Below are 15,326 nucleotides of genomic sequence, written 5' to 3' on the forward strand. Positions count from 1 at the left end.
ATATGGCAATTAAATCTGGGAAAAAAATGCTATATTAAGTTTTCTGGGTTAAATCTAGGTAAAATTATGTGATTTGTTAAATCCAGGTGGGGTCATTCAAACTGCTGCATTGACCTGGCAGACTCTTATTCTATTGACCTGGCAGAATCCTATATTATATATATATATATATATATATATATATATATATATATATATATATATATATAATATAACATATTAGGACCTAACTTCATTAGCCTCATCTTTACAATTCACAATGATCCCACTCGTCTAGTTTCAGTGAAAGCCATTTATCTTCTCGGAGGGCTGGGCATATGATAAAGCAGGCCGAAGACCTAGCCTGACAATCATGCACGGTAAATCTATCACAGTGCTGGAAATGGATCACCCCATAGTAGAATTCTTAACACTTTGTGAAACTCCCTATCCAAACGGTAAGTGGGAAATGTAACTAGCAGAACATAAGCTTGCTTTAACAAAATAGAACAATATGTGATCTTTTATATTAAGGCTCTATAAAACAAATTTTGTATGCAATCAAAATTGACATAGCTGTGCATCTGAATGTATTTCTCAATTATTAAAAATAATATAATATATATATATATATATATATATATATATATATATATATATATATATATATATATATATATATATATATATATATATATATATATCTTTATATGTATCCCCTCTTTGAGTTAACAATAAACACAAAGGCTAATTTGGCATGCTGAATGCATGGATTTTTTTTTTTTGGGAATATTATTATTATTTTACCAGGACGTGCTTCATGTTTAATACAAGGAATGACCCACATCTCCTTCACCCTTACATGCTACTGCAAAGTCAAAGATACAATTTAACCCACTGCACCCCCTAGGACCCTGAATTAACCCATTGCAAAAAGTTAAAGAACAACATAAGGTCACATTAAGAGGTTAAACTACTCTACAGATTCACATTCAGCCTATGCAATTGTAATAAGTGTCTTTGGGATTATGTTATACTTTATCTTGCCAGATTTTAGCCTTTTTTTGCCAGTTTTTTTTTTTTTTTTACCTATTTGCATTTGTAAAATTAGATTCATTGCACAGACTGAAGATCTCAGAGGCCCTTAAAATCTATCTTAGAGTAGTACACCAGTTTAATTGACAAAGGGAGAGCCCATGAGTCATATTTAGAAACTCTCTCAAGCGATATGACCCTCCTAATCACATATTTCACTCTTACAAAGTAAAGGACCAATGACACTGGGACTACAATTTGCATTTCATCCACATATATTCAAGGTAATATCATAAGACCCAATTGACCAAGAGCCTTTTTATTACAGAATTCCAGGAGCCTTATGCAGTAGTTGTGCTGCTTGAAAAGGACTTTATCGTTGTGGACCTAACACAAAGCCAGTGCGTATATCTCATACAGACTTTATGAAAGACATTTATACCAAACTGTAAAACAAATGTATAGGTCTATCACACTGAACATATGATACTAATGTTGGAAGGACCTTTTATAGGTACACTATGCACCCACCTGATATGTATATAAATATTGTATAACTTTTGAAGAGTGAAGTTTTAGTTTAAGTTGTCCGTTTATAAATCTATTAAATGTATAAATAGGTTGAAGTAAATTGAAAAAGTTTTACAATTTAAGGGTTGGAAAAAAAATGGTAAAATGCTCTTGAGTTGCACCTGTAACCCACTAGTCTTGAGAGCTGTATTGCCAGCACTAATTATCTCACTGTCACTGAAAACTCAGCAGGAATTGGGTTGTAACTAGATGACGGGAACATTCTAATGAGAATCTTCTGTGAACCCAAAGTACCAGAATGTTTCAACAAGTGACCTTACTTTGATCTTTTTTTTCCAACAGCTTTCCTATCTTTGAAAACCCATATCCTATGGATATTCATGACTCGCCAGTTACCTGCACAGCATACTTTGCTGACTGCCCTCCAGAGCTAATTCCTGCTCTTTACTCTGTAGGTGCCAAACACAAAAAGCAAGGCTACAGCAATAAGGTAAGTATTAAGAGCCCATTCAACAAATTAATTATGTAAGCAACATGGCACATAAACAACATCTGTTCTTCAAACAAGCCTCAAAAAAATGGACTGAAAATGTACTCTTTCTATGGGAAAGGGACACCAAATTACATTTTTATTAAACCCAGATCCCTAATGAAATCTAGATTAGTTGTGAACTGATCAATTATGGATTTGCAAGTACAGCAGAACATCTAAACAGAGTCCAATTGAGATCACTGGGATTGTTATTAAGGTGCACCCCAAAGCTTACATATTATTTGTTAATTGGTTTAAATCCCCCTAAATTTATCATTAAAGAGTTGTTGTAAATACTGAATACAGTAGCTTGAGTTATGGTTAATTATTGTAACTGTAAGAAACTTAACCCCAGGTGAAACCGCAACAAATCTGTCCAAAGTGTACTAAATGTGAAATATCCTTGAATAAAACTTAAAAACATTGGTAGTTATTATAATCTTTTTTTTTTTTTTTTTTTTAAATCAGCAGATATAACCTTTATGTGTGTTTTTTATATTATTTTGGAGATCGTACCTTGAAAAACACATAACATGTTTGGTAAAAAGCAAGACTAATTAGTTTATGGATTTAATCTGAAACAGTTTAAGCTCTTATTAGTGTCTTATTATGATATTTGAATTACCACTGTTAATTCTGTATAGTGAGGAGGGTCAATTTCTCTTAGACAGGCTGTTGCTTAAGATTAACAAGGTTTACCAACTTTTCCTTTCTTCACTTGGGGTTTATTATCCAACAAATGCCATAATCATTCAGTATTAGTACAGCTATACCAGCAGACGCAGTAAAGTAGGTGCAAATTAGAACCATGCATCAAAAAAATATGTGCTTGTGATGCAGTACTGTAGTATAGTACCTTCACACTGTAGTGTTACAGAACATTGCATATCTGCCAATGCATCCTGTGCACATCAGTGTAAACAAAAGTGCTTCACAGCTACATTGCTGAATGAGAAAGACCCAAAAGCACAATGCCATATGACATCCAGGACATTTTGCAGTATTGGGATATCACCCATCTGCTAGTGGTTATCCTGAGATTCCCCCGAGAAGTACGTGGGTTATGCAATCCAGGGAGATTCTCTCAAAAACCCATCTGAAACATATCCTGGGGTATAGGTTGATGAACAGTTGAGTAATTGGCCAGGATATGTGGACAGAAATATCCAAATAATCTTAAGTATATTTACATAGGGTTCTGTAGTACTTTAGAGTTATTTAAGTTATTCGTGTGAATCCTACTGTGCATATCTTTTTGGTAATTCTTCTTTATTTGATTTTATTTAACCATAGTATTGACTATGAAAAGTAACATTAATAGTATACCTTGAGTAATTGACTCTTCATCTGTAGGAATGGCCGGTAAGTGGTGGGACCTGGACACTGGGAACACAGACGTATCCTGAAATTATTATTACAGGGTAAGTGCACAACGTTGAATGAACTGATGCTTCAGGTCCCTGGTGAATATGTGAATATGATTTCAGATGTTCTGTGTATAAAAAACCTGCAGCTATTGTTCTTTTTTATTCTATTATTGTTAACATTTTTCTTTAAACACTAACTGGTCATGCTGCTTGTTCTCTTTCTGCAGGCATGCTGACGGATCACTAAAGTTTTGGGATGGATCTGCCAGTAAGTTTGCAGACTCAGCTATTTTTTGTGGTACAAAATATATTTAATGAATATAACTGTATCACTAAGATTTTCAAGTTTTTTCACTTTAGAATAATAAAAATACATTATTTTGAATTTGATTAATGGCTATCAGGAGGCAATGTGGTCCAGTGGTTAGTTCCAGACTTGTGACCAGACGGTCAACAGTTCAAATACCACCTTTTCCACTGACTGACTCACTGTGTGACCCTGAGCAAGTGACTTAACCTCTTTGTGCTCCATCCTGCAGATGAGATGTTAAATCAATGTCCTATAGTAAGGGAATCTACATATAATGCACAGTTCACAGCCTACCTCTGTAAAGTGCTTTGTGATGGTGGTAATCATTTTGGTCCCCCAAAACTGGACATTGTAAATCTAAAGAAAAAATGACAAAGAAAATCAAATGTTGATTGTTGTCTTCAATGTGACAGTAACCCTTGAGATGCTGTACAAGCTGAAAACATCCAAGGTGTTTGAAAAGCAGAAGGTGGGAGAGGGCAAGCAGGTAGCAGAGATTGTGGAAGAGGACCCATATGCCATACAGATGATCAGCTGGTGTCCTGAAAGCAGGATCCTATGCGTCACAGGCATCTCAGCTCATGTCATACTTTACAGATTCAGTAAACACGAGGCTACTACTGAAATAGTGGTAAGGAGGCCTGTTGATTCTTCTTTCTTTACGGTCTATATGTCTGCATGTTTGTATCAAGTCTGTTTTGTAATTTACAGCTGATTTACAATATATATTAATTGGATGTTTATGTCCCCTTGTTTCAACCGAGCAACATAAGTTAGTAATTAGTAATTAATGAATAATGTATTTGACACTACAGATAAGGGAGGCTTATACTCTTGGTGTTGCATTACTCATTCCCAAGTATACCACTCAGTCAATGAGCATACTCACTAATGTATAACTGAATCTGAACAAATGTTTTTCCAAATGCGTTATTGGCAGGATCTTTCTTACAAATGTTACTCTCCAGCTAAAACATGAATTAAACAACTTTAAATGCCTTACCTAAGGAAATATTGCCCAACTGCTCTAAGTAGATCATGATAACATATTATGATTAGAATTATTTGAGTGTTATGTTTTTACAGTCACTAGAGGTTAGGCTTCAGAATGATGTGGAGGACATTATCACCCCAGAGGTGACTGAGAATATCTCTCCATACACTGAGCCTTCCCAGCCCATTACAGGAAGTCCCAGCAATGTCTCTCCAGAGGAAATAAAGGACAGCATCCCCTGCCTCAAGTAAGAGTGTGTGACTGAAATTGCAATTACTTTTTATAATGAGCAGCTGGATTAATGGTGATATGGTAAAGTGTTTATTCCAGACTTTATTTCACTTCTATATTTTAAAAGGTTTTGGTTCTAGTTGTAAAATCAAATAAACAGACCTAATCAAAACCATTTTTATAGCTTTAATACCCAGGTGGTGTTTTACATATTCTTAGACAGAAATGCACAAAATTGACTACAGTTAGAGATCTGATTTTATAACCTTGGCAACAAAATAAGATATCGACCCAGGAATATTTATAGTGAAAAGACCCCCTTGTTTTTTTTTTGGTTTTGTTTGTTTGTTTTGTTTTTCTAACTGGGTACTTTTTCTTACCAACTGGGCACTTGCTTCAGTCAGTTTCATACTTCATACATTATGTTAATTTCTGTCTTTGTATGAGTACTGTCCGTTATCTGCTTCTTCTGTTATTAAGGTAATTTGCTGGTCTTGGCTCTGACAATCCAAAATCATCTGTACCAAAACTGTGCAGTGCTACCTCATTATAAAGCATCAGCATAGCTATAGGTCTAATAATCCTGTTTCACAAGCACATATGTTCACTTTAGATAAACAGCTTCTAACAAGGGGAATAGTCCCTTTAGAAAACAGTACAAATATACTGTAGTGTTTTTTTTTTTTTTAGGGTGAAGTCTCGTCCAGTAAAAATGCCCCAAGGCTACCAGGCAGAATTGGTAATACAGCTGGTGTGGGTAGATGGAGAGCCTCCCCAACAAATAGCAAGCCTGGCTCTGAACTCGGCCTATGGCTTGTAAGTGACATTGTATATTGTTTGTTCGACCATTTCTCATTACATGGATGGTAATACATTCCTATATTTCTGTGTTAAAGAAAGCCACAGTAAGGTATTTACAAGCATCAAAAAGTGCAAACACATGCTTATTTTGTGATAAGGTGCCTCTGTTGTAATTAACAGGGTCTGCCATAACAGCAACAGTTTGCTTTTGCATTATAGACCAGGGGATACTTTGAAGACACTGTAGACATCATAAGCAGTTATTTAGTCTGATTTGCACAGCATTAAAAAAGATGGATTGTTGTGTTACTTAAGACAATTCTTTGGAGGTTGTTAAAGTTGTAATTTCTGGTAAAGTAATTTGTATAAAGGTATTAATCTAAGAAGTTGATCTAAAAATTGTTTTTGAGAAGACAAAAAATGGAAATCTAAAGCTGCAGATAGTAAATATTAAACTGCTGTCAGCATACATCGAATATGAGTTGTCCTCTAGAACAAAGTAGAAGTTTATTTTCTAACTGGCCTTTGGAGAAATGTTGCATGTCAGAAAGGACAACCAGCTTGGTATATTTTGAAACTGATTTTTTATTTATTTTTTGTTCGTGTATATGTGTTTGTGTGTTGGTTGATACAGGGTTGCGTTTGGGAATTCCAATGGCCTAGCTGTGGTGGATTTCATCCAGAAGACAGTTCTGCTCAGCATGGGAACCATTGACCTTTACGGTTCCAGTGACCCATACCCGAGGCAGCTTCGCTCTCCACGCAGAAGCAAGCAGCCTACAGCAGGTAGGGAGGGGCACAACTCGCATGCTGACTGTCAGTGTTCTACATTTGGAGGTGCCAGCACTGCATGAGTTTCCTGCTTGAGCATGTTATATATTATGCTTTCTTTAGCTGGCTGCATTTTACTAATTACTGTACCTTCTTCTCCTCACAAACAATGACATTTTCTTTTCTTTTTTTTTGTTATTATTATTAAATTGAGTCTTAATTTACAAGTTGTTACTTGCTGAAGCTTTCTTTAGGAGAAATAGATATACCAGCAACCTGCAGTACTTTATCCAAAACTAATTTTAAATGCTGTGATAGGTTAACACATAATTGTGTCGAACTACCTGTTTTCAACAATAATCTGATGATATTAGGTCAGTATATTTTATTTGAATTATTATTATTTTTACTTATTTTGTATTTTGGTACCCCCCCCCCACCATATGTTTTCATTAGTTTAAGCACTAATATACTATACATATTTATTACTGGAGAATAACCAAACAGTAAGGAATTACATACAAATATACCTTGATATGAATGCCATTGCTTTTGAATTATCATTAATTATAAAGGAGTATATCTTTAATAAATATGTATCAGTAATGGTACAGAATATTCCTTTTCTATATATTAATTGTAAAAAAAAAAACTAAAAAAAAAAAAAAACTTGTAGTTAATATGTTGTAATTTCAATCATCCAAATTAAGAAAGCTGCCTCTAATTAAAATATCATTCAACCATAAAGCACAGTGCATTTCATTTGATTTAACTTACTGGTTTAGAATCAATCTATGAGTTATTCTTTGCCTTTAAATTGTTTCTATTTGGTTATGTCAAATAGATAATGCATGTTTGAAGTTTTTGAATAATTTCCCAATGGCTGACAGGGTGCTGCTTTGGGGTCACTGTCCTTTCACTTTTGGCCTGTTTCTCTCTCTTTCCTCGACCTGGTGATACTGCTGATGCTGATGTTCTGGCATGCCTGACAGACACCTCTTGCATGCGCGGCCTGTCTAACATTTATTCAGATTCAAAGAAAAGGATTCGTACATCCCACCAGAGTAAGTCTAATTATACAGGAGGACACTGGATGATGGTCTATAAGGAATTCTGGGAGCCAGGGAAATATACAACTTCACTGGGGCTTCACCTCAGTCAACTCCAGTATGTATCCTGTGTCTGAGCCTTCAAGTTCTATGTTATTATATTAATTGGCTTAATTACAGTTGTGTTTAATTGGAAGAACATTTCTTTTGTGAATGTGCAATAAAACCCCAACAAGGTTTTGATAATGTTCACGCATCATTACTTCTGTACAAATGCATACCTGGAAGTGTGTCTCTAAGAGAACATTTCTGTGCACAGATAAAATGTTTTAGTATTTGTTTCAAAATGCATACTGGGCTAAATCGGTAGTTAAATATAGTTATTATATATTTTTAACTAAATATAGTTAAAAAATAGCGACTAATTCTTATGTAAGTATCTGAAAGCTGAAGCATTTCTAAAGAATGGATTTTACTGAATAGTACAGAAGTACAAAAGACTGTATAATTACCTTTGTGTGCAATAACTGCCTCAAATGTCATTCAGGCTTTAACTGTCTAACACACACACACGCAGACACACACACACACGCACACACACAAAGAAAAAAAATATCATATCTTGATGTATGAGCCATTTAATTTCATACAGGCTCTGCTTTTCTGTCTAGACCTGTAAGGTATAATGCTTGACATTGAAAAAAAAAATTAAAACAAAATTGGGTTCAATGGTGTATCACCAACAATAAGGGAAGCAGTGGCATAGTTTGCTTATGGAATATGTGCAAGGGTAGTTTACTACACTGGAAGATGCTATTAAGTTGACATATTGAGTGTGTTTACATATACATATATGCATGACTTGCATTTTAAAGACCCAACCAAACTGTGAATGTTCATCTATTGTAAGAAACCTATGGGGGTTGAAACTGCACAAGTAAGCTGGACAATAATATCTTCCATTATTAGGCTTGGATTAACAGGATATCTTTTGGGCTCTTATTTTTTTAAATATTAGTATCTATCTCCGAATGACCATTAATAATCAACACTTTAATGTCCAGTTAAAATTGGATAAACTATCCTTTAATAGTTTATTCTGTTAAGGCTCAGCATTATGGACTGTGGAATTGCGTTATAAAAATCACTATCGCGATCACAAGAGCAAATTCAGTAGTACAATATACAGTAGAAAATATTAAACAGGGAATTCCAAAATAAAAGGTTTCTATAAGATGTATTTATGATGAAAACACTTGTGTGGTGGAAAGTGGTTAGCTTGTACATTTTCCTTTCAGGTCTGTCTGAGCTGTCTGACAGCCCTATTTCCTTGGAGCTAGAACGCTGCAAGTCTCCCACATCAGGTAATGAAATTCTGCTCCTGTTTCAGTCCTATATCATACCATTGGTTGCTGTGTTTATGTTAAACATTTGCACAGTTTAAATACAGGAGAATAATTGCATTACAGATTTTAGTAAAGTGAATTCGAAGGTTAGGAAGGGTATTGATAGGTCAGGATGGGCAAATGGCTCTTCCCACCCCTTAAACCCAAATTTAAGGGGCGGCACAGTCAACATGGTGACTTGTGGGGATTTGTCATTAAACATGGTATAAAGCACGCTCATTGAAGCGCTATAGGACCAACATTTGGGGTTCTACAGACAGGTCAATTTTTAAACACAGTTTTAATACTATACACATGCCGAACACAACTCATTATTTGCTTTTTAATTAAAGGGACAGTGACCAAATGAAACCTGTTTAATCCTGGTGTTAATACCAGCACTCTGTATAAATCAGCATCATTTTTGTACCAAATACCAATTGAAATATAATGTTGTTATACCACCTACAATCCAGAACCTGTCTATTTTGAATCTGGCATGATTTGTAAGGTTTGGCTACTTAAAAACAATGCAAACCTGACAGTGACGTCTGGCACCAAATCATTTTACATTTCTAAGTTTATAATAAAGTATGTTACATACTGTAAATACACACATGTCCATTGGGTGTGGTACATCTGTAGTAAAACCTGTGTTACATAATGCAGAAAGTAAAAATTGACATTACTTGTACTGTATGTCCACTAAACAAATAGTTAAAATAGCTGTTATCATATGTTTGTTCAAGTAGTTTATCATTTATGCCTTTTTTAGGCAGTTTTCAATTTCACAGTACCTCTATAAACCAACACACTATCCAGCATAATTTTCAATAAAAAGTGAGTCTGATTTCATAGAAATTTTAAAGTCAGTTCCCTCCCAAATGGTAAAATACACCCGTGTTATATCTCTGCTCCCATTTTGCGGCACCTTAAATTTCAGAAATTGTTTAATTTGATTTGAGTAAAAGAAATCGCAACTCAAAAGCTGCACAATTCTCGCAGCTTCTCAGAACACACATCCACTTCATTTTAGATTGAATCTGGACCCAAGTCTTCTTTCCAATGATGTTCTTAATTATTTAATTGAATCAGTTAAACCTCCCTCCAGGCTTGGAGCTATCCATCCCTGCGATAGTTATTGATTTTTAAATTAGTTGAAAGAGCCATTGGAGAAAACACAAGGTTATGTGAGTCATGCACTATAGTGTTCGTACACAGGCATGATTTCAAATGTAGAAATGTAGATTCAAAATTATGTCAAGGGTTAGAGTTGATACAGTGAATCCTTGTTATAAGATTCCACTGGAATATTATCAGTATTTACTACATAAAAAGAAGTTGATGCCTCAGTATATTATAAATTATTCTTCTTAGCGCTCATGTATTGAGATTTTTTTATTTTTTTTTCAAATATCTTTTTCCTTGAGGACAAAATGGTAACAACATTTTAACTTATTTTGGTGATAGAGAACTGTGTAGTTATAGAGCTGTTATATTATTTTGGTACCAGTAATGTATCCAAGGTATGACACAAACTGGTATTAACTTTATTTGAAGTAAGTGTTGTTTTCCTAATTATAGGAATGCTAGCTTACATGTTTTTAAGCTACAGTGCTTTTGTATGTCACCTTCATTGTAACCTTGCAGTGTTGTGTGTTTTAAACTTTTTATTTTTTTTATTTTGGTGAGAGGTTATTAGGTTTATGATTCGTCCCTGTATTATTTCTCATTACAATGAATCATTATGAATGGCAAATGTTGTTAAACACTGTCAATTAAACTGGAGCACTTCAGGTAATAAGACAGAAGGTCAGCTCTTGCTAGTGCCTCCAGACATTTGATGTGGATTTTTGTAAATTGATTAATAGATTATGCGATTTTAGGAAACAAATCAAACAAATCACACAATGTACTGTATGAATAATGATTTCAGTGAAATGTTTCCTTGTGATAAGGCACTGTTATGTACAGTAGCATCTGTGCAGCAGAAAATGACAGCATGATTTATCTAACTAGTGAGTACATTATGGAAAACCAAAACTACAATTACATTTACAAAAAGGTTTCATATTTAATGTAGTTGGAAACTATAATCCAGTTTCTGTTGATTTATGTTTCATCATTCATTTATCTAACTCATCTCACCCTTTTATGTTTCTTCTAAATGATGCAATATTTATATGTTGCCAGCACTGATTTATTTAAAAAAAAAAAGTATATTATGTTCAATGTGATTGCTTTGTAAATATAATATGAATGAAGTTATACACTGCATACACTGGCTTACACTGCATTCGTATATTTGGTTTTGCAGATGGAATACCTATTTAGCACCTTTAATGGCACTGAAATTGCTTGATTCGAAAATAATGTGATTATTATTATTATTGTTATTATTGTGTGTGGCAAAGTGTATTTTAAATATGTTTTTAATGAAAGATCATGGCAAACCTTGTACTGTATTGCCAAATACAATTTTTAAGTCAGTTAAAGTGGAAAGTGCTGTCTAGAATTGCTTGCCTAAAGGGGCGTTCACACCAGATGCGACGCGGCAAAAGCAATTGTTTTCAGTGAATGCGGTCATGCGCAGCGGCAGAGGGAAGCAGCACAGCATAGCAGCACGCAGGAAATGAAAATATTTTCAACTTTCTCTGCACCACGCCGTGACATAAACTACCAGCAACCAATCAGGGGAAAGTAAGAGGCTCCTTTGTGAGGAAGAAATAAAAAAATAAACTTAAAGTAAAACGGAGGAAAAGCTTGTGGTTCTGATTTCTGATTTCCCAGAGTTGTCAAACCAGAGCTCCTGTATCAGTCGATGATACACGCTGTACCTTTTTCTTTTCTTGAGGATCACAGCGATCTCATTTCCCACAGAGAGGTGCATCACACAGGGAGAGGCAATCCACACACAGGAGGAAGGCGGGTGCGAACCCAGGACCTGTCGCACTAAAGCATAGCGCCAATACAGCTGTACAAAAGAGCCGACTCCTTTACAAGGAGCGTAATCAGGCTTATGTCTTTGTGTGAGATTACGTCACCTACCAGCCTCGCTACTGCCTTCCCCCGTGCACGCTACGCTCTCCCCTGCCAGCTCAAATTCGCCCGGTGTAAGACCTGCGTCCACTTCTAACACCAGTGTAGCGATCTCGGTTCCCGCAGACAGACGCATAACACAGGGCGAGGCAATCCACATGCAGGCGGAGGGCTGATTCGAACCCCAGACCTCTCGCACTAAAGCATAGCGCCGTTACTGCTGTACAAAAGAGCCGCACAAGGAGGTGGAATGTACACCGGGTCCAGACCCTTAAAGGTCTTATATATATATATATATATATATATATATTCGAGCATACATGGATGACATGACAACAATGACTACAACAGTAGCCTCCACTAGTCGGTTATTGGGCAAATTAACCAATAACATTGAATGGGCATGAATGCAATTCAAGCCCACTAAATCAAGGAGCATCTCTATAATTAAAGGTAAAGTAGTAGATAAAAGGTTCTACATTAACGGGGAGGCAATACCAACAATGTCCGAGAAGACAGTGAAAAGTCTAGGGAGATAGTACGAGGGGGATCTAAAAAACACAGTTTGTGTGGGAGAAGTTAGACAACAAGCAGTGGAAGGGTTGAAGAACATAGACAGCAGTGCTTTACCAGGCAAACTGAAACTCTGGTGTTTTCAGTTTGGTCTACTGCCAAGACTGCTGTAGCCACTGACTGTGTACGAGGTTTCCTCGACAACAGTTGAGAAGTTGGAAGCTTTAATCAGTTCATACGTCAGGAAATGGTTGGGAGTTCCACGCTGCCTCAGCAGGGTGGGACTTTATGGTAAAGGAATACTGCAGCTACCAATCTCTACTCTAACCAAGGAGTTTAAGTGCGCCAAAGTCCGACTGGAAATGACATTAGTAGATTCACACGACAAATGTGTAAGGCAGGCAGCGCCTGTGTTGAAAACTGGAAGAAAATGGACAGCAAAAAGCTGTGGAAGATGCTAAGGCTGACCGTTGAATCGGAGATATTATTGGGCAAGTTCAGCATGGAAAAGGAGGTTTTTGTCTCAGTTCAGTTCCTCCTACATGGCACAAGGCAACCCCAGCTCAACAGAGGAAGCTGGTAGTTAGCGAGGTGCAAAAGCAGGAAGAAAGGATCAAGTGTGTAAAGGCCATTTCCCAGGCCAAGCAGGGAGAGTGGATGAGAGTGTGGAACAATGCAAGATCGGCTGGTAAGACCTATGGACAATGGAACAGAGCAGGATCAGTTTCCTCATCAGATCAACATATGATATTCTCCCATCACCACAGAACCTAAACCTCTGGGTGGGTAAGGATCCCTCTTGTCCTTTGTGTTCATCAACTGCAACATTAAGGCAGATTTTGACAGGATGTAAGGTGGGTCTTAGCCAAGGATGGTTTACTTGGCGCCATGACCAGGTGCTGCGATGTTTGGCCTTAGCATTGGAAGACAAGCGCAACCTGACCAATAAGTTGCCACCAGTTCCATCAAAGCATTACACACAAAAGACAATACTCCTCCGTCCAGGAGAGCAACCACCAAGAAAAGGTGTTAAAACCAAGCCTTGCCCATGGCAACTGGAAGCTGCTAGAGACTGGAAGATGCTGGCAGATGTTGGTCAATGCCTTATTTTTCCACCTGAGATTGCCACCACTAACCTTTGACAGGACATTGTCTTATGGTCTGGATCAGCACACCTTGTTCATCTGGTTAACAGTTAACAGTGCCATGGGAGGATGCTGTGGATGAGGCGTATGAGAGGAAGAAACTTTGGTATGCTCAACTAGCTGCTGAAGCAGAACAGCGAGGATGGAAAGTCCAGGTTTACACAGTAGATGTGGCTTGTTGAGGATTTGTGGCACACTCTAAAACCAGGTTTCTCAGATGTCGGGTTCAGTGGCCAAGAGTTGTGTCATACAGTGAAGAACTTATTTGAAGCAGCAGAAAGGAGCAGCAACTGGCTGAGGTTGAGACGGAAAGATTCTGGATGAGAATCTCAAGCACAATAGAAAGAAAGCAACGCTGATATATGGGTAAGTAAGAGTTTTAACACATTAACGATAAAGTGGTGCCTCCAACCATTGGCGTTCCTGAGATTTTGCTTTTGATTTTGTTTTTTTTTGTTTTTTTTATGGACTCATACAATCATGGATTCCAATTATATTACAGTCTGCAGTTTTCTTCAATTGCATCATGTTACAAGTTTAAAATCTGTAAATGTTTTTGTTTCCCAAACAGCAAGTTATTTATTTATTTATTTTTTTGTACCTGTGGTCTTAGAAGGAACTTAATCATCGAGGCTTTAGTTTTACTTGAAAAATAATTTTGAAAGCTAAAATGGACCAGCACCAACAGCAATGGGTTAAATCAATTTGTATGGCACAGCCAAAGCTTAACTTCAGAGTGGTTAATGCTATGTTGTGTAATCCTGATTATATGGATGTTCGGTGTTAAGAAGGGTTGCATGTGTTTGTGTATTATATTAGTACTGATAATTTCAATAAAGAACTGTATACATAAAGCTTGAGGCAGCATGTGCATGTTATAATTTGAATGCTGCTTGAACCCGTTATTATGTTATCTTGCCATCTGTAATAGACAATGTGTGTGTATATATATATATATATATATATATATATATATATATATATATATATATATATATATATATATATTATTATATTATTATTATTATTATTATTATTATTATTATTTATTATTATTATTATTATTATTATTATTATTATTATTATTATTATTAAATTGATTTGTGTGATGTGCACCACAATGACCTTAAACAGTGAAATGTGTGTTTTCTATGCAGTTGCCTTTATAAGCATGCTAACCAGCTCTTGTCAAAGTGAGCACAGTCATTTGCAGTAGCACCTGTATCAGTGTATCTTATTTTTATAAAGATTTAAGAGGAGGGACAATCACAAAACATGTCACTATTTACTTCTGCTAACTCTCTAAGATGAAGCAGTTGACCTGTCTTTACCTTACATTGCAAAAAGTTTATAAACCTGGTTAAATATTAAAAATTTTATGGACAAATGAGTGCTTTTCTCCTGTATTCTGCGTGCCTTACACACAGTAACTTGTAATATAATATTCTATCTGTACTCCTTACCACCAGGGTATTTCAAAGATTTGGAAGGAGTATTCCAAATTGTTCAATTGTCATCATGGGTGGTATATGAAAAAAACAAAGAGGTTAGATGATCGAAGGATATGCCTGAAGCTTTCTTACAGAATTCATTTTTATATTTATTTATTTACTTTTTATTTTATTTTGTCAAGGATGCAGTGTC

At 35.9% G+C, this 15,326-nt stretch overlaps 1 protein-coding gene across 3 annotated transcripts in view; it reads left to right on the forward strand.

Annotated features, from left to right (window-relative positions):
* The window catches only part of LOC121327553 (syntaxin-binding protein 5-like), a 162,230-nt gene that overhangs the window by 127,910 nt on the left and 18,994 nt on the right, over positions 1 to 15,326 (forward strand). For 2 of the 3 annotated variants that reach the window (XM_041271639.1, XM_041271638.1), the window contains exons 10-19: positions 290 to 437; positions 1,343 to 1,415; positions 1,888 to 2,035; positions 3,431 to 3,498; positions 3,672 to 3,712; positions 4,168 to 4,385; positions 4,841 to 4,995; positions 5,670 to 5,795; positions 6,415 to 6,566; positions 8,899 to 8,964. In XM_041271639.1, the coding sequence (XP_041127573.1) occupies positions 290 to 437; positions 1,343 to 1,415; positions 1,888 to 2,035; positions 3,431 to 3,498; positions 3,672 to 3,712; positions 4,168 to 4,385; positions 4,841 to 4,995; positions 5,670 to 5,795; positions 6,415 to 6,566; positions 8,899 to 8,964 (1,195 nt within the window). Of the gene's footprint in view, positions 1 to 289; positions 438 to 1,342; positions 1,416 to 1,887; positions 2,036 to 3,430; positions 3,499 to 3,671; positions 3,713 to 4,167; positions 4,386 to 4,840; positions 4,996 to 5,669; positions 5,796 to 6,414; positions 6,567 to 7,543; positions 7,616 to 8,898; positions 8,965 to 15,326 lie in introns of all 3 variants that reach the window. The other variant, XM_041271637.1, reaches the window with a different exon arrangement.

This window comes from Polyodon spathula, chromosome 15, assembly GCF_017654505.1.
Source record: "Polyodon spathula isolate WHYD16114869_AA chromosome 15, ASM1765450v1, whole genome shotgun sequence".
Lineage (NCBI taxonomy): Eukaryota > Metazoa > Chordata > Actinopteri > Acipenseriformes > Polyodontidae > Polyodon > Polyodon spathula.